The 21,297-nt window shown below is 49.5% G+C and overlaps 2 protein-coding genes and 2 pseudogenes across 9 annotated transcripts in view; 3 read left to right on the top strand and 1 right to left on the bottom strand.

Moving 5' to 3' along the window:
- LOC103796577 (uncharacterized) overlaps positions 1-21,297 on the top strand; it is a 196,163-nt gene that overhangs the window by 128,772 nt on the left and 46,094 nt on the right. The gene's annotated exons all lie outside the window — the stretch shown is intronic.
- Positions 1-21,297, top strand: part of LOC144576513 (ATP-binding cassette sub-family C member 6-like) — a 134,268-nt pseudogene that overhangs the window by 92,500 nt on the left and 20,471 nt on the right. The window lies entirely within an intron of this gene.
- Positions 9,021-21,297, top strand: part of LOC128929239 (ATP-binding cassette sub-family C member 6-like) — a 32,748-nt pseudogene continuing 20,471 nt past the window's right edge. Inside the window, exons 1-4 of the transcript XR_013524603.1 lie at positions 9,021-9,120; positions 10,984-12,512; positions 14,565-14,659; positions 15,142-15,442. The product of XR_013524603.1 is annotated as an ATP-binding cassette sub-family C member 6-like (transcript). The remainder of the gene's footprint in view (positions 9,121-10,983; positions 12,513-14,564; positions 14,660-15,141; positions 15,443-21,297) is intronic.
- On the bottom strand, positions 12,506-14,573 carry LOC144578578 (putative UDP-sugar transporter protein SLC35A4). Its single transcript, XM_078344651.1, has one exon. It carries the CDS (start codon positions 14,466-14,468, stop codon positions 13,932-13,934), a length of 537 nt encoding a protein of 178 aa, XP_078200777.1. The 5' UTR covers positions 14,469-14,573; the 3' UTR covers positions 12,506-13,931.

Here is a 21,297-nt window from a genome sequence, read left to right on the forward strand (position 1 = left end):
CCCAGGGACACCCAACAGCTTTGCTTCTGCCCAGAGTGTGGGACGCAATCTGGCAGCCGGGCTGATGGTGAACTTGGATGGTGAGAATCTCCACGCAGCCCTGGAGAGGAAGGCAGAGGGCAGCTGCCAGGGGCTGGTGCTGGGGCTGCACCATGGCCTCTCGGGGCTACAGGACACACTGCCCTCCCAGCTAGAGGTGAGTGGCTCTGTGCCGACATGTCTTCTGGCAGCTTTACCACCTTCTTCAGCCAATGATTTTCTGAGCCCATACACAATTCCACCTGAGTGTCTACGCACACCTCTGCCAGCTTCTTCAGATTATGAGTTTTTGAGACCACAGACACCTACACCCGAATGTCTTCTGGCACCTTTACCACCTTCTTCAGCCAATGATTTTCTGAGCCCATACACAATTCCACCTGAGTGTCTACGCACACCTCTGCCAGCTTCTTCAGATTATGAGTTTTTGAGACCACAGACACCTACACCCGAATGTCTTCTGGCACCTTTACCACCTTCTTCAGCCAATGATTTTCTGAGCCCATACACAACTCCACCTTAGGTCTATTCACACCTCTGCCAGCTTCTACAGATGATGAGTTTTCAAGACCACAGACACCTACAGATGAGCATCTTTTATTACCTCTACCACCTTTAGCCAATGATTTTCTGAGTCTATACGCACCTCCAGTCGAATGTCTACAGACACCTCTACCACTGTCTACAGATGATGATCTTTGAAAACCACGACAGCACCACTCGAGTGTCTTCTGGCACCTGTTCCACCTCTCCAGATGATGATACTTCAAGAACACAGACACCACCACTTGAGTGCCTTCTGGCATCGGTACCACCTTCTCCGGATGATAATCTTTGAAAATCACAGACACCACCACTCAAGTGTCTTCTGGCATCTCTACCACCTTCTCCAGATGACAATCTTTGGAGACCACAGACACCACCACTCAAGTGTCTTCTGCCATCTCTACCACCTTCTCTAGATGATTATCTTTGAAAACCACAGATGCCACCACCCGAGTATCTTCTGATACCTCTACCATCGTCTCCAGCTGATGATTTTCTGAGACGACACACAGCTTCCATCCAGTGTCCTCTGGGACCTCAACCACTTTCTCCAACTGAAAATTTTTGAGATTACAGGTAGTTCCACCATTTGAGTGTCCCCTTGGACCTCAGCCACTTATTTCAATAGAGTGTCTTCTGGTATCTCTTGATGATCTTCTGAGACCACAGACACCTCCACCTGAGTGTACTCTAGTACCTCTCCCACCATCTTCAGCTGAAGATTTTATAAGAAGATCACCTGCACACCTCACCGTGAGTGTCCTCTGGTATCTCTACCACTCTCCAGCTGAAGATGTTCTGAGGCCTCGCACACCTCCACTTGAGTGTTCTCTGATACCTCTGCCACCATCTCAAGCTGAAGACTTTCTGAGCCCACACACTCCTCCACCCGAGTGGAATCTGTTACCTTTACCATCTTCTACAGCTAATGACTTTCTGGCAGACCACAGGCAGCTCCACCACTTGAGCATTTTCTGGAACCTCAACTTCCTATTTCAGTCACGTGTCCTCTGGGACTTCAACCACCTACTTCACTCGAATGTCCTGTGCCACCTCAACCATCTTCTCCAAGTGAAGATTCTCTGAGACCACAGTCACCTCCTTCAGTCAAGTGCTCTCTGGTATCTCCACCATCTTCTCCAGCTGGTGATCTTCTGAAACCACAGACACCTCCAGCAATTGAGTGTCCTCTGAGACTTCCTTTATGTCTTCCAACTATTTGTTTTGTGGGACCTCTAGCACCTCCTCCAGCTGCACCTCCTATGGGACTTTATCTACCTCATCCAGGTGTCTGTCCTGAGGTACCTCAACCACCTCATCCATCTAGTCTGTCATGTGGGACCCCATCCACCTCATCCACCTGTGTATCCTGGAGGACCCCATCCACCTCATCCAGATGTCTGTCCTGGGGGACCCCATCCACCTGTCTATCCTGGAGGACCCCATCCACCTCATCCAGATGTCTGTCCTGGGGGACCCCATCCACCTCATCAATCTGTCTGTCCTGGAGGACCCCATCCACCTCATCCACCTGTCTGTCCTGGAGAGCCCCATCCACCTCATCCACCTGTCTGTCCTGGAGGTCCCCATCCACCTCATTCACCTGTCTGTCCTGGGGGACCCCATCCACCTCATCCATCTCTCTGTCCTGGGGGACCCCATCCACCTCATCCATCTCTCTGTCCTGGGGGACCCCATCCACCTCATCAATCTGTCTGTCTGGAGGACCCCATCCACCTCATCCACCTGTCTGTCCTGGAGAGCCCCATCCACCTCATCCACCTGTCTGTCCTGGAGGTCCCCATCCACCTCATTCACCTGTCTGTCCTGGGGGACCCCATCCACCTCATCCATCTCTCTGTCCTGGGGGACCCCATCCACCTCATCCACCTCTCTTTCCTGGGGGACTTCATCTTCTTCCTCCAGCAGTGTGGCCTTTGGGACCTCAGCCTACTGTTCCATTTTGTGGCCACTGGCACCTCGGCCACCTTCTCTACCTTGGTGGCCTCCCTTAGCTGTCACCTTCATGTGAGTCTCCTCTAGGACCTAAAGAATCTCCTCATGACCTCTCAGCCCTCAGCCACCTCCTTCCTAGGTTTTCTCTCGTACTTCGACCACCTCCTTCACTTGGCTGACCTGCTGTCTCAACCGACACTCAACCTTCACCTGACTGTCCCCTCGGAATTCACCCCCTCCTCTAGTCATGCGGCCTCTGAGACCTCAACCAACACCTCTAAATGCACCACTTGATGTGTTTATTTGAACGGTATAAAGTAATTTGTAAAAAATTCATCTCTTCTTTTTTGAGTGAATAGAAAGAAACGGCACAGATGGTCCTGCAGGGCTTTGCAGTACAAGGTGACACTGGCTGAGATCCTGGTCACTTTTCTCAGGTTTCTGAGAGTACACAGTCGGTTGCAGTATTTCCTCATTATGAGTTTGGCAGCAGGTATCTCTTGTAGATAAAGACAGATTTTGTATTTTTGTGGGGACAGTCTCACTGTGTCACCCAGGCTGGAGTGCAGTGGTGCAATCCTGGCTCAGTGTAACCTCCGTCTCCAGGGTTCAGGTGATCCTCCCACCATAGCCTTCAGAGCAGCAGCTGGGACTACAGTCACGCACCACCACCTTTGGCTTCTTTTTATTTTTTAAATTTTGAGATGAAGTCTCACTCTGTTGCCAGGCTGCAGTGCAGTGGCACCATCTTGGCTGACTGCAACCTCTGCCTCTTAGGTTCAAGCAGTTCTCCTGCCTCTGCCTCCCAAGTAGCTGGGGCCACAGGTGCATGTCCCCAATGTCCAACTAATTTTTTGTATTTGTAGCAGTGACAGTGTTTCACCATGTTGGCCAGGACAGTCTTGATCTACTGATCTCTTGATGTGCTCGCCTTTGCTCTGAAAGTGCTGGGATTACACACATGAGCCACAGTGCCCAGCCTTTCTTTTCTTTTCTTTTCTTTTGAGATGGAGTCTCGCTTTGCCACCCAGGCTGGAGTGCAGTGGTGAGATCTCAGATCTCAGCTCACTGCAGTCTCTGCCTCCCGGGTTCAAGTGATTCTTCTGCCTCAGCCTCCTGAGTAGCTGAGACTACAGGTGCATACCATCACACCTGGCTAATTTTTGTATTTTTAGTAGAGACAGGGTTTCACCATATTGGCCAGGCTGGTCTTGAATTCCTGACCTCAGGTGATCCACCCACCTCGGCCTCCCAAAGTGCTGGGGTTACAGGTATGAGCCACCATGCCTTCTCTCTCTCTCTCTTTCTCTCTCTCTCTCTCTCTCTCTCTCTCTCTCTCTCTCTCTCTCTCTCTCTCTCTCTCTTTAACTTTCTGTAGAGACTGTGTTTCACCATGTTGCCCAGACTGGTCTCAAACTTCTGGACTCATGCCATCTGCCAACTGAGGCCTTCCAAAGTGCTGAGACTACAGGCTTGAGCCACCAGCCCAGCCAGAGATTGTGTATAGAAGCCAGAAATAGCAGTTCTGTGGGTGTGCATCAAACCTGGGCCACATGGCCGTCTCTGTTAGGGATGAGACCCGTCCCTGATTGCAGGGCGTCCTGTCTCCTCCAGCAGAGAGATCCACACTAAAGGGCACAGAGATTCTGACCACCCACCCACAGTGGAAGCATAAGTGAAGGGACCCAGGGTGCAAAAGAAGGAGACCGAATCTCCTGGGAACAAGCAGGAGGCTGTGAATGAGAAGGCTGGAGCTGGTTGATTTTCACTTAGGGGTCTGTGTAACTCAGGTGGAGCTGTAAGGGTCCTAGCTGGGCAAGCAGTATGAGCAGGAGCATGGAGGCTGCATGCGGGCCCCATAGAGCTGCCGCGGGAGAGCTCAGATGGCCAGGTGTGCACAGGGAATTATTCCCCCAGCACTTGCTCATTGCCCCACTGCCCTTAGTCCATTATCTGTAGGAATGATGAGTCTTTCCCTGGGTGTGTGAAGTCTCTGGATCAGGGTGAATGAATGACTAGAGCTCTGGGAAATTTCACTTGGTTCTGTCAGGGGCCCTGTCTGCCCTACTGTTTGTGGTGCCGGGAGACTAACAGTGAGGATGGGTCTGGTTTAGTGGAGCTGCGCCTTGGTCTTCGGAATCAGGTCGACTCTGGCAGGAAACTCAAAGCCAATCCTGAGCTGTTCTGGCGTCATCTTCTCCCCAGCAACCTCTCTCTCCCCCTGCGACTCCCAGCTTTGCCTCTCCCAACCTTGGCATGTAGAATCCTCCCCCTTTGCTGTGTTCCTGCTGCCTGAGCCCAGACACCAATTCTCAGTGGGGCTCAGAGCCCCAGCTTTCTCAGAAATGAGCTGGGACTGATGTGGTTATGAGGTCATGGTGAGGACAAGGAGACCAAGCCCACAAGGAAAGCATCTTGCAACATAGCTGCTAAAAGGGAGAAGCTCCTCCCTCCCACTGGTTACATGAGAACATTCCCACTCAAGATCAGCATGAGATGGTCATTGAAATTTATTGACGTTGGGGTGTAACAGCTCAGGCCCTGGGATTTCCAATCTCTGTTTCAAAAGATAAGGGATAGCCACTGTCTCAAAGATTAAAATTCAGATTCTTATGAGATGAAGAGATTATAGGAATGCAGTGAAACTCTGAGATCTGCATCTGTGATCTGTGGATAATTATTCTTCATGACATACAGACACATATGCAGCCACACACAGAAGTGTTCAGTAGGGGCACAGGTATTTTATAGAAGACAAAATGTATATTGGACAAAAAAGATCACATGGAAATCAAAACAATTTTTTTTTTACTATAAAAATGCCTTAATAACAGTGTGTGTACAGCATGGGACATGGACAGGGAAAACCAAGTGCACACACAGAGGCACAGGTCAGATGACAGACTGGAAGTGGTATGATCTTAGTTCACAGCAACGTGCATCTCCCAGCTTCAAGTGATTCTCCAGCCTCAGCCTCCTGAGTAGCTGGGGTAATAAACCACAAGGCCGGGCTATTTTTTGTGTTTTTAGTAGAGACAGGGGTTTTTCACTATGTTGACCAGACTGGTCTCCAACTCCCTACCTCAAGTGCTGGGATTGCAGGTGTGAGCCACCTTGCCCAGCCTCTCCTTCTTTTAAAGAAATTGATTGGATAATAACATAGTCCTTAGAAGGAATTCTCTCTTACATTTCATATTAATGTTTCTCCTCTCAAATTAGGCTGCTAGCTTAAGTGCCCAGGCTACAAAGCTTGTTTCATTCTCATGCACAAATAATATACACACAGTGCCCCAGTATTTTTCCATGCCCTGACCTCAAATGCCATGTACGTGAGCTTGACTGTGTTGCCATGTGCCCCCAAAACCAGGGTGTGTACATTCTTTGTGATATTAGGAGTAATATCATCCTCTCACCTCGTGGATATTACAAACAATATCACAAGGCAGGTGTACTGCAATACTGGAAGTAATCATATCCTCTTTCCCCCTAAATATTATGACCCATATTACAGTGGAGTTTATACCCCCTGCCATATTGGAAGTTGTATCATCCTTTCCCACACTGGATAGGATGAAAAATATCAGAGGGGAGTGTGCACCCCTTCCATATGCAGAGTAACGTCATCCTGTCCTCTGCTGGATATGGTGAACAATATCACAGGGGGTTGTACACACAGGGTGTTTACGATATTGGGAAAAATGTCCTGTCATCCCCTGCATATTACAATTTCCCAGGAGGGTGTATGCCCTCTGCAATGTGGCAAGTGATGCCATCCTCTTGCCCCGTGAATATTATGAACAATATCGCAGAGGTGTGAACACGATATGGGAAGTAACATGGTTTTCTCCCTCCTGGATATTATGAACAATATTGCAGGGGGTGTACACCATATCACAATATGGGTGTATATTCCCATATTGCAGGGGTGTACACCCCCTGTGATATGAAAAGTAACATCATTCCCCCCCCAATATTATGAACAATATCGCAGAGGGGTGTACACGTTCTGTGATATGAGAAGTAACATTATTCTCTTTCCCCCACCGGATATTAAGAACAATATCGCAGGAGGGCATACACCCCTGCAGTGTGTGGGGAACATCATCCTCTTTCCCCCTGGATATTATGAACAATGTTTCAGGGAGCTGTCCACAATCTGCGCTATTCGGACTAACATTATCCTCTCCCCACCGAATGTTACAAACAGTATCACAGGTTTGTCCACCCCTGCCATATGGGGAGTAACATCATCCTCTCCCCTCCTGGATGTTATGAACAATACCGAAGGAGGGTGTACACCGCCCGTGATATGGGTAGTAAGGTGATCCTCTTTTCCCTGGATGTTGTGGACAGTATCACAGGGGTGTGTACCCCCTGCGATATGGGGGTAATAGCCTCTCCCCGCCCCGCCGGATGTTACAAACAATATTGTAGGGGGGTGTACACCCACTGTAATATGAAAAGCAATATCCTCTCCCACCATGGATATTATGAACAATATCACAAGGTTGTGTACATGCCCTGCGATATTGAGGAAAATGTCATAGTCTCTCTCCTTGGACATAAGGAACAATATCACAAGAAATTGTACACCCCTGCAATATTGGGAGGAACATCATCCTCTCCTTCCCTGGATATCATGAACAATATCACGGGGGGATGTACACTTTCTGTGATAGTAAAAGGAATATTATCCTCTCCCACCGATGTAATGAACAGTATCACAGGGAGATGTATGCCCAATGAGATATTGGAAAATGTATCCTCTCCTCCACTTAATGTTAAGAACAATATCACAGAGAATGTGGACATTATCTGCGATGTTAGGTGGGATATCATCCTCTCTCCCTGCCCCCGGATATTATGAACAATATCACAGAAGGGTGCACAGATTCTGTGATATGGGGAAGAATATCATCCTCTCCCCCCACCCCGATATCATGAATAATATCACAAGGAGGTGTACACCCCTTGCCATATTGGGAGGAATATCTCCTCCCCCTCTAAATATTACCAACAGTCTCACAGGGAAACGTGCGCTCCCTGCAATGCTGGGAGGAATATCATCCTCTCCTTCTTTGGATATTATGAACAATTTCACAGGGAAATGTGTATTCCTGAGATACTGAGAGGAGTATCATCATCTCCCCTCCTGGATATTATGAAGACTATCACAGGTGGGTGTACACCTTCTGCAATATTGGGAGTAGAATCATCCTCTCCCCTTGAATATTACAAAAATGTCACAGAGGGTGTACACACAAAGTGCTTACAATATTGGGAATAATACCCCTTCTTGATGGTAGGAGCAATGTCATAGGGGTGGACACTCTTAAGATTGACAGTCATGTTATCCTGTCCCTGCATGGATATCATGAACAATATCACAGGAGGGTGCCCATTTCCTGAAATATTGGAAGGAATATTACCCTCTCCCACCTGGATATTACGAACAATATCACAGGGCATTGTTCTCCCTCCCCCCCCCCCGTGATATTGGGAAAAATGTTATCCTCTCCCCCCACTGGATATTATGAATATCGCTGGGGGTGTACATCTCCTGCAGTATTGGGAGGAATATCATCCTCTCCCTTCCTGGATATTATGAACAGGATCCAAGAAGGGTGTGCACTCCCTGCGATATTGGGAGGAATATCATCTCCTTCTCCCCTCAGTATTATGAACAATATCACTTGGGGGTGTACACTCCCTGTGACATTGGGAGGAATATTGTACTCTCCGTCCCTGAATACAACAAACAGTATCACAGTGGGGTGTACATGCCCTGCAATGTTGGGAGGAATAGCATCTTCCCTCCCGCTGGATATTATGAACAAGATCACAGACCTTTGAGTTCTCTCATCAGGAGAAACTGGAATTGCTGGGTCCAAAGTATTTGGGAAGTTTGGAGTGATTCTTGTTGCCGGGGGAAGAGGGAACTAAGGAAGTGTCACTGAACCTTCAGGGGTTCCGGGATCCCCCACCCAGGTGCCTGTACCAGCTCCCCAAGCGCGCCTCCCTCCTGCCCCTACCTGTTTTCTTTTTCTTTTTTTTTCTTTTTTTTTGAGACGGAGTTTCGCTCTTGTTACCCAGGCTGGAGTGCAATGGCGCGATCTCGGCTCACTGCAACCTCCGCCTCCTGGGTTCGGGCAATTCTTCTGCCTCAGCCTCCTGAGTGGCTGGGATTACAGGCACGCGCCACCATGCCCAGCTAATTTTTTGTATTTTTAGTAGAGATGGGGTTTCACCATGTTGACCAGGATGGTCTCGATCTCTTGACCTCGTGATCCACCCGCCTCGGCCTCCCAAAGTGCTGGGATTACAGGCTTGAGCCACCGCGCCGGCCTCCCTACCTGTTTTCACCCCTTGTGGCTCCACCCTCGCCGGGCAGCTGGACCTTGCCCGGGGTCTTCTGATCTCCGAGCTCCAATTTCAGCCGGAACTGCCCCGCCCCGCCCCTTCCCTGGCAAGAGCACAGCGGAGAACTCTGCTGGGACACTGACCTACAGACCGACGCTGGGACCCAGGACAACTGAGGCGCCGATGGCCGCGCCTGGCGAGCCCTGTGTGGGGCAGGAGGTGAGTGCCCCCGCACATCGTGCCCCATTCTCCTTTTCCAGGCTTGGTTTGGGTGCAGATCTCTGGGGATGCGATACTGGGGAGAGGAGACACCCCCAAATTCCTGGACCCGGAAGCGAGGAGACTTACTCTAGCCCCCTAACTGCACGGGTTGGACCCCTTTCACCAAGCCGGCCCCCGATACTCCAGCTCTGTTTAAAGGGCCACCAGACCGCCCAGCTTCTAGGGGCTTTGAAACTTATTTACGTAAAGCTAGTTGGTCACCCATGCTCTTCTACCCCCAGAGAGCACTTACCCCGCTGGTTTATTTTCCCATTGCTCTTAGCAAAGGATTCCAGGGAGTGGAGTTCATGGGAGGGTGGGGGTGGGGGTTGCAAACTCCCAGCATTCTGAGGGCCATGGAGGTGAAGCAATAGGCTGGTATGAATTGAGGGATCCTCTGTGCCTAGCCTTGTGCCCAACATGGTGCCACACTGCTGTGAACTTTGCTGCTGCTAATTCATTTAATACAACTCATATACGTAGAGTCTCATCCCCCTTTTGCAGGGAAGGAAACTGAGGCACAGAGGTTAAAGTTTGCACAGCCAGTGGGTTGTGAAACCAGGGAGAATAAAAAGACAGCAGAGAGAGAAGTAAAGAGGCCACGTCCACTAAACTTCAAATGTCCTCTAAGGTTAGATAGGACCAGCAGAACTGCTGAGATAAAAACAACAGATGGCCAGACGCGGTGGCTCACGCCTGTAATCCCAGCACTTTGGGAGGCCGAGGCGCGTGGATCACGAGTCAAGAGATGGAGACCATCCTGGTCAACATGGTGAAACCCCGCCTCTACTAAAAATACAAAAAATTAGCTGGGCATGGTGGCACGTGCCTGTAATCCCAGCTACTCAGGAGGCTGAAGCAGGAGAATTAGCTGAACCCAGGAGGCGAAGGTTTCGGTGAGCCAAGATTGCACCATTGCACTTTAGCCTGGGTAACAAGGGCGAAACTTCGTCTCAAAAAAAAAAAAAAAAACAGATGAAGCTGGGCATGGTGGCTCATTGCCTGTAATCCCAGCATCTAGGAGGCTGAGTCAGGAGGATTGCTTGAGGCCCAGAGTTCCAGACCAGTGTGGGCAACGTAGTTAGACTACTATCTCTACAAAACATTAAAAAAAAATTAGCCAGGCCAGGTGAAGGGGTTTATGCCTGTAATCCCAGCACTCTGGAGGCCAAGGTGGGGGGACTGATTGAGCCCAGGAGTTCAAAGCTTTAGTGAGCTTTGATTGTGCCACTGCAGCCTGGGCAGTGGAGTGAGACTTTGTCTCTAAAACATTAATTAAATTATAATAAAAATAAATCACATCAGGATCAGCAGTCGGACAAACTTTGGGGTCAGATAAGCCTGGGTCAGAGTCAGCTCTGCTACTTCCCATTCATGTGGCCCTGAGGGAGGCAGTTCCCCTCTTGGTGCCTCAGTCTGCTGGTCTCTGAAATGGGGACAGTATGGCCTATGTCCTAGAGTTGTTATAAGGATTAACTGACAGTCCATGGAATAATTAGGGACCCCAGGGCTCCTAGACCCCAGAGCCCAGCTCCCTGGGTTCAAATCCCAGCCCTTCCACTTCTCAGCTAGGTAAAGTCAGCCAAGCTACTCAACCACTCTGGTCCTCAGCTTCTTCATCTGCAAATCAGTATGATAACTGCATCTACCTAGGGTTGATGTCAGGATGAAAGGAGTTGAGAATTATTAGGTATTCCAAAGAGTGCTTGGTACATTTCTGTGTAAATGTTAGAGATTCGAAAAGTCACCAGGCCCCCTGGGCAGGCGAGCTGGGTACCCCTGCCCTCTACATTCTTAAGAGTCCTCCTGGTGTTCCCTCAGGTCTGGAACCAGACAGAGCCTGAACCTGCTGCCACCAGTGTGCTGAGCCTGTGCTTCCTGAGAACAGCAGGAGTGTGGGTGCCACTCATGTACCTCTGGATATTATGAACAATATCACAGGAGGGTGCACATTTCCTGAAATATTGGGTCCTCGGCCCCATCTACCTCCTCTTCATCCACCACCATGGCCGGGGCTACCTCCAGATGTCCCCACTCTTCAAAGCCAAGGTGGTACCTGCCTTCCCTTGGAGCCTGGAACCAGGCAATGGTGGGGGAAGCACGGGACAGGCTGGAACCTGGTGGAGTCCTAAAGTAGACTCTTCCTATCAGGCTGTAGGAGTGACTCTGTTAATCAAACAGAGCAATATTAGAGAGGCGTCAGAGGTCAGCTCGGTGGGACATAGTTCTCCCAAACAGATTTTATAATTCCAAAAATCCATGCTTGCACCAACATACACACACGTTCCCATGTTCCCAGTTGATAACTACCATAACCTGGCATTTTCCAAAACGTACCATGTAGACTTTCGGATCCACAAGGTAATTTTAGGACCACATTAGGATGAGCCTTTGAAAAGTCATGCATTGCTTTTTCTGTTTCCCCACTGGCTGTGTTATAGAACAGTTTTGTAAGTGATACGTATTTATTTCAGAGTGCTGTGTAAGCACTGGCATTCCAGGTGTGAGCCTTTCTGCTCATCCATCCTCTTCTCCTCCATTCTTATAGGCTCTGAAGAATGTTCTTCAGAGTTCATTCCTTCTTCTGCCATTGTGGTAATGTTTGCATCATCACCCACCACCAACCCAGGGGTTGGCAAACGGAAGGAGCCGAGCATCGCATAGTACTTGAGGCTTTGCAGCCAGGCAGGCTTCCTTCCAAACTCAGCTCTGCCACTGCAGCGTGAGCGCAGCAGTCACAACCATAGACAACACTCATAACTGTGTTTCTTTCTTACTTTTTTTTTTTTTTTTGAGATGGAGTTTCACTCTTGTCACCCAGACTGGAATACACTGTGTGATCTTGGCTCACTGCAACCTCTACCTCATGGGTTTAAGTGATTCTCCTGCCTCAGTCCCCACCCACCCCTCACCTACCCACACCACGAGCAGCTGGAACTACAGGTGGTCACCACCACACCCAGCTAATTTTTGTGTTTTTTGTACAAATGGGGTTTTACCATGTTTGCCAGGCTGGTCTCAAGTTCCCAATCTCAAGTGATCCACCCACCATGGCCTCCCAAAGAGTTGGGATTCCAAGTGTGAGCCACCAGGCCCAGGGAGGGGATGGTTTTTAATGTACCACTTTTTAAGTATTCCATTAGGGACAGTTCAGTTGACATCTTTGCGCCTTCTCATCTTGCTCCTTGTCATCTAGTCACCTATTCTATTATGTACATGTTTGTTTCTATTTTATTTGCAGAAATCAGAAAAAATCAAATTCTACAAAGAACTTGAAAGATGTTCTTTCAGGCTAGGCATGGTGGCTTTTTCAGGTCACCTCTTCTGCAAGAAAGGCTCTTGGCAACTGGGTAAGTTTTGTTTGTTTTTCTTGCTTTTGGGTATAGTCTAACAGGTGAGGAGTTGGATGTATTTTTCTCCCTACAGTTCTGTGCTTAAGCCTTGGCAGAGAGCAAGGCTGCCTACAAGCTACACAGGTAGGTCATTGTGTTGGATTATTTTTTCTTTCTGAGCCAGAGTCTCACTCTGTCACTCAGGCTGGAGTGCAGTGCTGTAGTCTCAGCTCACTGCAACCTCCACCTCCTGGGTTTAAGCAATCCTCCGCCTCAGGCTCCTGAGTAGCTGGGATTACAAGCATGTGAAGCTATGTCTGATTAATTATGTATTTTTAGTAGAGACAGACTTTCTCCATGTTGGTCAGGCTGGTCTCGAACTCCTGACCTTAGGTGATTCACCCACCTCAGCCTCCCAAAGTGCTGGAATTGCAGGCATGAGCCATGTGCCCTGTTGTGGTGATGGTCTTTTGTGTGTGTGTGTGTGTGGTTGTAGGAAGCACCCTACAGCCTAGAACACTTTAGTAAGACCTTATTGCTTATGCAGTTAAAAAGACACTGATTGAGCTACAGGTTTCCTGTACTCTGTCCCAGGTCACTCTGTGCAGGGCTTCCCCAGGTTCTTTGGAGCTGGGAGACTGCTAGGTAGCAGCAGGCCCCAGAGTGGGAAGTGTGGTACCTCCCAGGAGCCTCAGAGTGGGTAGCGGGCTTCAAGACGGCCCTCAGGGTGAGCAGAGAGGTCAGGAGTATAGGCTTAAGCCAGGGCCTAGGGGCTACATTCCCTAAGATGAATCAGGCCTAGCTCTCTCAGGAGTTTCCAGAACAAAGGCTAGGTGTGGGGAGCGCACTGTGGAGAGGACAGGAGGCATGTCTCTAGGCATTGCTGGAACTAGGGGAAGACTGTCAGAATGGTTGGGGTAATGTTTGTCTAATCTGTGGCAACTGGGCCTTTCTGCATGAAAGTGGGAGGCTGAGTGTCCTTTATGGAAGAGTCAGGCACCAAGGCTAGGCTGGAGTAGCCAGCTCCAGTGGCTCTACTGGGGTGACCAAAGTAGGCAAGGAAAGCCACATGTTGCCCACACCCCACTTTCATCAACTGTGTTCATGCAGAATGAGGCAGTGAGCTGCCCAACAGGGATGGGGTCATTTCTCAGGCCTAGGTATTGATGTTATCTTAATTCTTTAGTCTGGAAAAACTCAGTTGGGGATGGGAGATGGTAAGCATTTCCTTAACCAAACCCACTCTTTGAGTCTCCTGGTGGTATCCCTTCATCGACCGATCTCCAGGGAATAACCTGGCTGCTCACACTTCTCCAGATTTTCCCAAAGGCACTTGTTACAGGGCTGCTGAGGGGAGGGGGAGGGGTGCCTGGGAGCGGGGTCTGGTGGTGGTACCCAATCTACAGGGTCCAGAGTCAGGGTGGAAGTAGTCAGGGACTAGCGGCTGCCATAGTACAGGTGCACGGTCAGGCCAGTGAGCAATATGGCCAGGAAGAAGGTGGCTGTGAGCTGCAGCCACAGCAGGACTGCTGAGAGCTCGGCGTTGACCACCAGTGAGCAGGCCACCACAAAGAGGCGCGCCATGCTGCTGCCGTGCATCATGACAGCAAACACGAGCAGTCCATTTAGCACCTGGCTCAGCACCACGAGTGCTGCCCATCCTAAGAAACCTTCCAGGAGGCCTGGGCCGGGGCCGCCACCAGCATGCAGACCTATATTCAGGAGCACACCAAAAGTGTAGAGGAAGAGGTTCTGAAGTGCCAAGGGCAGCCGCTGTCGCTTCATGAGCAGCTCTGTGTACACTGAAGATGAGCTGGAGATGAGGCAGTACAGGATGAGAAGCAGCACGCCCAGTGGAGTGATATGCAGGGGCATGGGGCTGGCAGCAGCTGCTGGAGGGGGACTGGGAAGGGTCTTCCCAGAAACTTGAAGGCCCCCTGCTGCATAGCAGGCTCCCGCAGCCATGATAGTCATTTTTAAGGATGTTTTTGTTTTACCATGAAGCTTTGAGTGTCTAGTAAAGAACGTGGTGTTTTAATTCTTCAAGTCAGTTCTTTCTCTGTCTTCTAGATGGAAAATGAGGAAAAAGAAGAGAGTGCCAGGGAGACACATGAGTGAGGAGCCAGCCCAGAAACGCCTGTGCCTGAAGAACGCTTTCTGGTGAGGTAGGGGCTCCCGTGAAGGCAGCTGCTTAGTTTCTGCTGCACGATCCACATGCCCTGCTTCTCCTTTTGGGGGTGAGGGCTCAGGTGGGGTCATTGGAAACAGTTCCTGGAAACAGTTTTCCTGGAAACAGTTCCAAGCACTTGTGAAGAGAACAGTTGTCCCGCTGGGGGGCACGACCCCATTTTTCTCAGGTGCCCTAGCTGATGGTTCTTGGCTGGTCCCGTGTGAATGGTGGAGCTCAGGCCCCTCCACTGACTGTGGACTTTGCCACCCCGACGTCTTGGTTACTTTTAACTGCAAAGATGAGCCTACAAGGCAAATGGGCCAGCTCCCCCTCCCACCTTGAGTCAGTGGTGGCACCTCCACCGCCTTCTCCAGCTGGTGATCTGAAACCACAGACACCTCCACCAACTGAGTGTCCTCTGCGATCTCATACATATTCTCTATTAGAGTCATGTGGAGCCTCTTTTACCTCTTTCAGCTGTTCGGTTTGTGGAACCTGCATCACCTGCTTCAGCCACATCTCTCGTGTTACTTTATCAACCTCATCCAGCTCTCTGTGCTAAGGTACCTGAACCACCTCATCCTGCTGTTTGTCCAGGGGGACCCCATAAAACTTAATCAGGTGTCTGTCCTGTGGAACCCTGTCTACCCCATCCAGGTGTCTGTTGTGGGGGACTACAACCGACTCATCCTGCCATCTGTCCAGGGGGACCCCATACAACTTATTCAGATTATGTCCTGTGGAACCCCATCCAGCTCATCCAGCCATCTGTTCTGAGGTACCTCAACCACCTCATCGTGCTGTCTGGGGGAACCCAATACAACTTATTTAGGTGTCTGCCCTTTTCAGCCTCATCCACCTCATTCATGTGTCTGTCCTGAGGAACTTCAACCACCTCATCCTGCTGTCTGTCCAGGGAGACCCCATAAAACTCATTCAGCTGTCTATCCTGCAGAACCCCATGCACCTTGTTCAGGTGTCTCCCCTGGGGGTCCCATCTACCATGTCCCTGTATCTGTCCTGGGGCACTTCATCTTCTTTCTCTAGTTGTGAGGCCTCTGGGACCTCAGCCTTGTCAACTAAGTGGCCTATTGAACCTCAGCCTACTTCTCTATCTTAGTGGCTTCCATTCCCTTAGCTATCATCTTCACACGAGTGACTTCTGGAACCGCAGCCACCTTCTCTACCATAGTGGCCTCTGTTCCCTTAGCTATCATCTTCACATGAGTGGCTTCTGGAACCTCAGACACCTTCTCTACCATAGTGGCCTCTGATACCTTAGCTATCATCTTCATGAGTGGCTTCTGGAACCTCAGGCACATTTCCCAAGTTAGAGGCCTCTGTTCCCTTAGCTATCATATTCAATGAGTGGCTTTTGGAACCTCAGCCACCTTCTCTACCTAAGTGGCCTCTTTTCCCTTAGCTATCATCTTCACAAGTGGCTTCTGGAACCTCAGCCACCTTCTCTGCCTTAGTGGCCACTGTTACCTTAGCTGTCATCTTCACGAGTGGCCTCTGGATCCTCAGCCACCTTCTCTGCCATAGTGACCTCTGTTACCTTAGCTATCATCTTCATGAGTGGCTTCTGGATCACCAGTTACCTTCATCATCTGAGTGGCCTCTATTCCCCTTGCTGTCATCTTCACATGAGTGGCTTCTGGAACCTCAGCCACCTTCTATACCTTAGTGGCCTCTGTTCCCTTAGCTGTCATCTTCATGAGTGGCTTCTGGAACCACAGCCACCTTCTCTACCTTAGCGGCCTCTGTTCCCTTACCCATCATCTTCACACGAGTGGCTTCTGAAACCTCAACCACCTTCTGTACCTTAGTGGGCTCTGTTACCTTAGGTACCATCTTCACGAGTGGCTTCTGGAACCACAGCCACCTTTTCTACCATAGTGGCCTCTGATACCTTAGCTATCATCTTCAATGAGTGGCTTCTGGAATCTCAGGCACATTTCCCAAGTTAGTGGCCTCTGTTCCCTTAGCTATCATCTTCAATAAGTGGCTTCTGGAACCTCAAGCACATTTCCCAAGTTAGTGGCCTCTGTTCCCTTAGCTATCATCTTCACATGAGTGGCTTCAGGAACCTCAGACACCTTCTCTACCTAAGTGGCCTCTGTTCCCTAACCTATCATCTTCACAAGTGGCTTCAGGAACCTCAGCCACCTTCTCTGCCTTAGTGGCCACTGTTACCTTAGCTGTCATCTTCATGAGTGGCCTCTGTATCCTCAGCCACCTTCTCTGCCTTAGTGGAATCTATTACCTTAGCTATCATCTTCATGAGTGGCTTCTGGAACCTCAGTCACATTTCCCAAGTTAGTGGCCTCTGTTTCCTTAGCTATCATCTTCAATGAGTGGCTTTTGGAACCTCAGCCACCTTCTCTACCTAAGTGGCTTCTGTTCTCTTACCCATAATCTTCACACGAGTGGCTTCTGCAACCTCAGTCTCCTTCCTCAATTTAGTGGCCTTTATTCCCCTTGCTATCATCTTCATGAGTGGCTTCTGAAACCTCAGCCACCTTCTGTACCTTAGTGGCCTCTGTTCCCTTAGCTATCACCTTCACATGAGTGGCTGCTAATACCTCAACCACCTTCTGTACCTTAGTGGCCTCTGTTCCCTTAGCCATCACCTTCACATGAGTGGCATCTGGAACCTCAGCCACCATCTCCACCTTAGTGGCCTCTATTCCCTTAGCCATCATCTTCAATGAGTAGCTTTTGGAACCTCAGCCACCTTCTCTGCCTTAGTGGCATCTGTTGCCTTAACTATCATCTTCACGAGTGGCTTCTGGAACCTCAACCACCATCTCCACCTTAGTGGCCTCTGTTTCCTTAGCCATCACCTTCACATGAGTGGCTTCTGGAACCTCAGACACCTTCTCTACCATAGTGGCCTCTGATACCTTAGCTATCAACTTCATGAGTGGCTTCTGGAACCTCAGGCATATTTCCCAAGTTAGTGGCCTCTGTTCCCTTAGCTATCATATTCAATGAGTGGCTTTTGGAACCTCAGCCACCTTCCCTACCTTAGTGGCCTCTTTTTCCTTAGCTATCATCTTCATAAGTGGCTTCTGGAACCTCAGCTACCTTCTCTGCCTTAGTGGCCACTGTTACCTTAGCTGTCATCTTCACGAGTGGCCTCTGGATCCTCAGCCACCTTCTCTGCCATAGTGACTTCTGTTACCTTAGCTATCATCTTCACATGAGTGGCTTCTGGAACCTCAGACACCTTCTCTACCATAGTGGCATCTGTTACCTTAGCTATCATCTTCACATGAGTGGCTTCTGGAACCACAGCCACCTTCTCTACCATAGTGGCCTCTGATACCTTAGCTATCATCTTCATGAGTGGCTTCTGGATCTCCAGTTACCTTCATCATCTGAGTGGCCTCTATTCCCCTTGCTGTCATCTTCACATGAGTGGCTTCTGGAACCTCAGCCACCTTCTATACCTTAGTGGCCTCTGTTCCCTTAGCTATCATCTTCATGAGTGGCTTCTGGAACCTCAGTAACATTTCCCAAGTTAGTGGCCTCTGTTCCCTTAGCTATCATCTTCATGAGTGGCTTCTGGAACCTCAGTAACATTTCCCAAGTTAGTGGCCTCTGTTCCCTTAGCTGTCATCTTCATGAGTGGCTTCTGGAACCTCAGCCACCTTCTCTACCTTAGCGGCCTCTGTTTTGTTACCCATCATCTTCACACAAGTGGCTTCTGAAACCTCAACCACCTTCTGTACCTTAGTGGGCTCTGTTTCCTTAGCTATCATCTTCAATGAGTGGCTTCTGGAACCTCAGCCACCTTCTCTACCTAAGTGGCTTCTGTTCTCTTACCCATAATCTTCACACGAGTGGCTTCTGCAACTTCCGTCTCCTTCCTCAATTTAGTGGCCTTTATTCCCCTTGCTATCATCTTCATGAGTGGCTTCTGAACCCTCAGCCACCATCTCCACCTTAGTGGCCTCTGTTCCCTTAGCTATCATCTTCAATGAGTAGCTTTTGGAACCTCAGCCACCTTCTCTACCTAAGTGGCCTCTGTTCCCTTAGCTATCATCTTCACAAGTGGCTTCTGGAACCACAGCCACCATCTCCACCTTAGTGGCCTCTGTTCCCTTAGCCATCACCTTCACATGAGTGGCGTCTGGAACCTCAGACACCTTCTCTACCTTAGTGGCCTCTGTTTTCTTACCCATCATCTTCACACGAGTAGCTTCTGAAACCTCAACCACCTTCTGTACCTTAGTGGCCTCTGTTCCCTTAGCCATCACCTTCACATAAGTGGCATCTGGAACCTCAGCCACCATCTCCACCTTAGTGGCCTCTGTTCCCTTAGCTATCATCTTCAATGAGTGGCTTTTGGAACCTCAGCCACCTTCTCTACCTAAGTGGCCTCTGTTCCCTACGCTATCATCTTCACAAGTGGCTTCTGGAACCTCAGCCACCTTCTCTGCCTTAGTGGCCACTGTTACCTTAACTATCATCTTCACAAGTGGCTTCTGGAACCTCAGCCACCTTCTCTACCTTAGTGGCCTCTGTTAACTTAGCTATCATCTTCACGAGTGGCTTCTAGAACCGCGGCCACTTTTGCCACCTTAGTGACATTTGTTCCCTTAGTTATCACCTTCACATGAGTGGCTTCTGGAACCTCAGATACCTTCTCTACCTTAGTGGCATCTGTTCCCTTACCCATCATCTTCACATGAGTTGCTTCTGAAACCTCAACCACCTTCTGTACCTTAGTGGGCTCTGTTACCTTAGGTACCATCTTCACGAGTGGCTTCTGGAACCTCAGCCACCTTCTCTACCATAGTGGCCTCTGATACCTTAGCTATCATCTTCAATGAGTGGCTTCTAACACCTCAACCACCTTCTGTACCTTAGTGGGCTCTGTTATCTTAGCTATCATTTTCACGAGTGGTTTCTGGAACCTCAGCCACCTTCTCTACCTTAGTGGCCTCTGTTCCCTTAGCTATCATCTTCACAAGTGGCTTCTGGAACCTCAGCCACCATCTCCACCTTAGTGGCATCTGTTCCCTTAGCTATCATCTTCACAAGTGGCTTCTGGAATCTCAGCCACCTTCTCTACCTTAGTGGCCTCTGTCAACTTAGCTATCATCTTCATATGAGTGGCTTCTGGAACCTCAGACACCTTCTCTACCTTAGTGGCATCTGTAACCTTAGCTGTCATCTTCACGAGTGTCTTCTGGCACCTCAGCCACATTCTCTACCTCAGTTGCCAATGTTCCCTTAGCTATCATTTTCACATGAGTGGCTTCTGGAATCTCAGCCACCATCTCCACCTTAGTGGCATCTGTTCCCTTAGCTATCATCTTCACAAGTGGCTTCTGGAACCTCAGCCACCAACTCCACCTTAGTGGTCTCTGTTACCTTAGCTATCATCTTCACAAGTGGCTTCTGGAACCTCAGCCACCTTCTCTGCCTTAGTGGCCACTGTTCCCTTAACTATCATCTTCACGAATGGCCTCTGGATCCTCAGCCACCTTCTCTACCTTAGTGGCCTCTGTTAACTTAGCTATCATCTTCATGAGTGGCTTCTAGAACCTTGGCCACTTTTGCCACCTTAGTGGCATCTGTTCCCTTAGTTATCACCTTCACATGAGTGGCTTCTGGAACCTCAGATACCTTCTCTACCTTAGTGGCATCTGCTCCCTTACCCATCATCTTCACATGAGTTGCTTCTGAAACCTCAACCACCTTCTGTACCTTAGTGGGCTCTGTTACCTTAGGTACCATCTTCACGAGTGGCTTCTGGAACCTCAGCCACCTTCTCTACCATAGTGGCCTCTGATACCTTAGCTATCATCTTCAATGAGTGGCTTCTAACACCTCAACCACCTTCTGTACCATAGTGGGCTCTGTTACCTTAGCTGTCATCTTCACGAGTGGCTTCTGGAACCTCAGCCACCTTCTCTACCTTAGTGGCCTCTGTTAACTTAGCTATCATCTTCAGATGAGTGGCTTCTGGAACCTCAGACACCTTCTCTGCCTTAGCGGCCTCTGTTCTTTAACCCATCATCTTCACACGAGTGGCTTCTGAAACCTCAACCACCTTCTGTACCTTAGTGGCCTCTGATACCTTAGCTATCATCTTCATGAGTGGCTTCTGGAACCTCAGCCACCTTCTCTGCCTTAGTGGCCACTGTTACCTTAGCTGTCATCTTCACAAGTGGCCTCTGGATCCTCAGCCACCATCTCCACCTTAGTGGCCTCTGTGCCCTAAGCTATCATCTTCACAAGTGGCTTCTGGAACCTCAGCCACCTTCTCTTCCTTAGTGGCCTCTGTTCCCTTATCTCTCATCTTCACATGTGTGGCTTCTGGAACCTCAGGCATTTTCTCTTCCTTAGTGGCCTCTCATCCCTTAACTCCTGTCTTCACATGTGTGGCTTCTGGAACCTCAGCCACCTTCTCTTCCTTAGTGGCCTCTGTTCCCTTATCTCTCATCTTCACGTGAGTGGCTTCTGGAACCTCAGCCACCTTCTCTACCTTAGTGGCCTCTCATCCCTTAACTCCCATCTTCACATGAGTGGCTTCTGGAACCTTAGCCACTGTTTCTAGTTTGGTGACCTCTGTTCCCATAGCTAGTATCTTGACATGAGTTTCTTCTGCTACTTAAT

The sequence above is a fragment of the Callithrix jacchus genome, chromosome 12, assembly GCF_049354715.1.
Source record: "Callithrix jacchus isolate 240 chromosome 12, calJac240_pri, whole genome shotgun sequence".
Taxonomy (NCBI): domain Eukaryota; kingdom Metazoa; phylum Chordata; class Mammalia; order Primates; family Cebidae; genus Callithrix; species Callithrix jacchus.

Bases quoted from the DNA above. Each gene is read 5' to 3' on its own strand.
- LOC144578578 (XM_078344651.1), bottom strand. From the start codon at position 14,468: ATGACTATCATGGCTGCGGGAGCCTGCTATGCAGCAGGGGGCCTTCAA.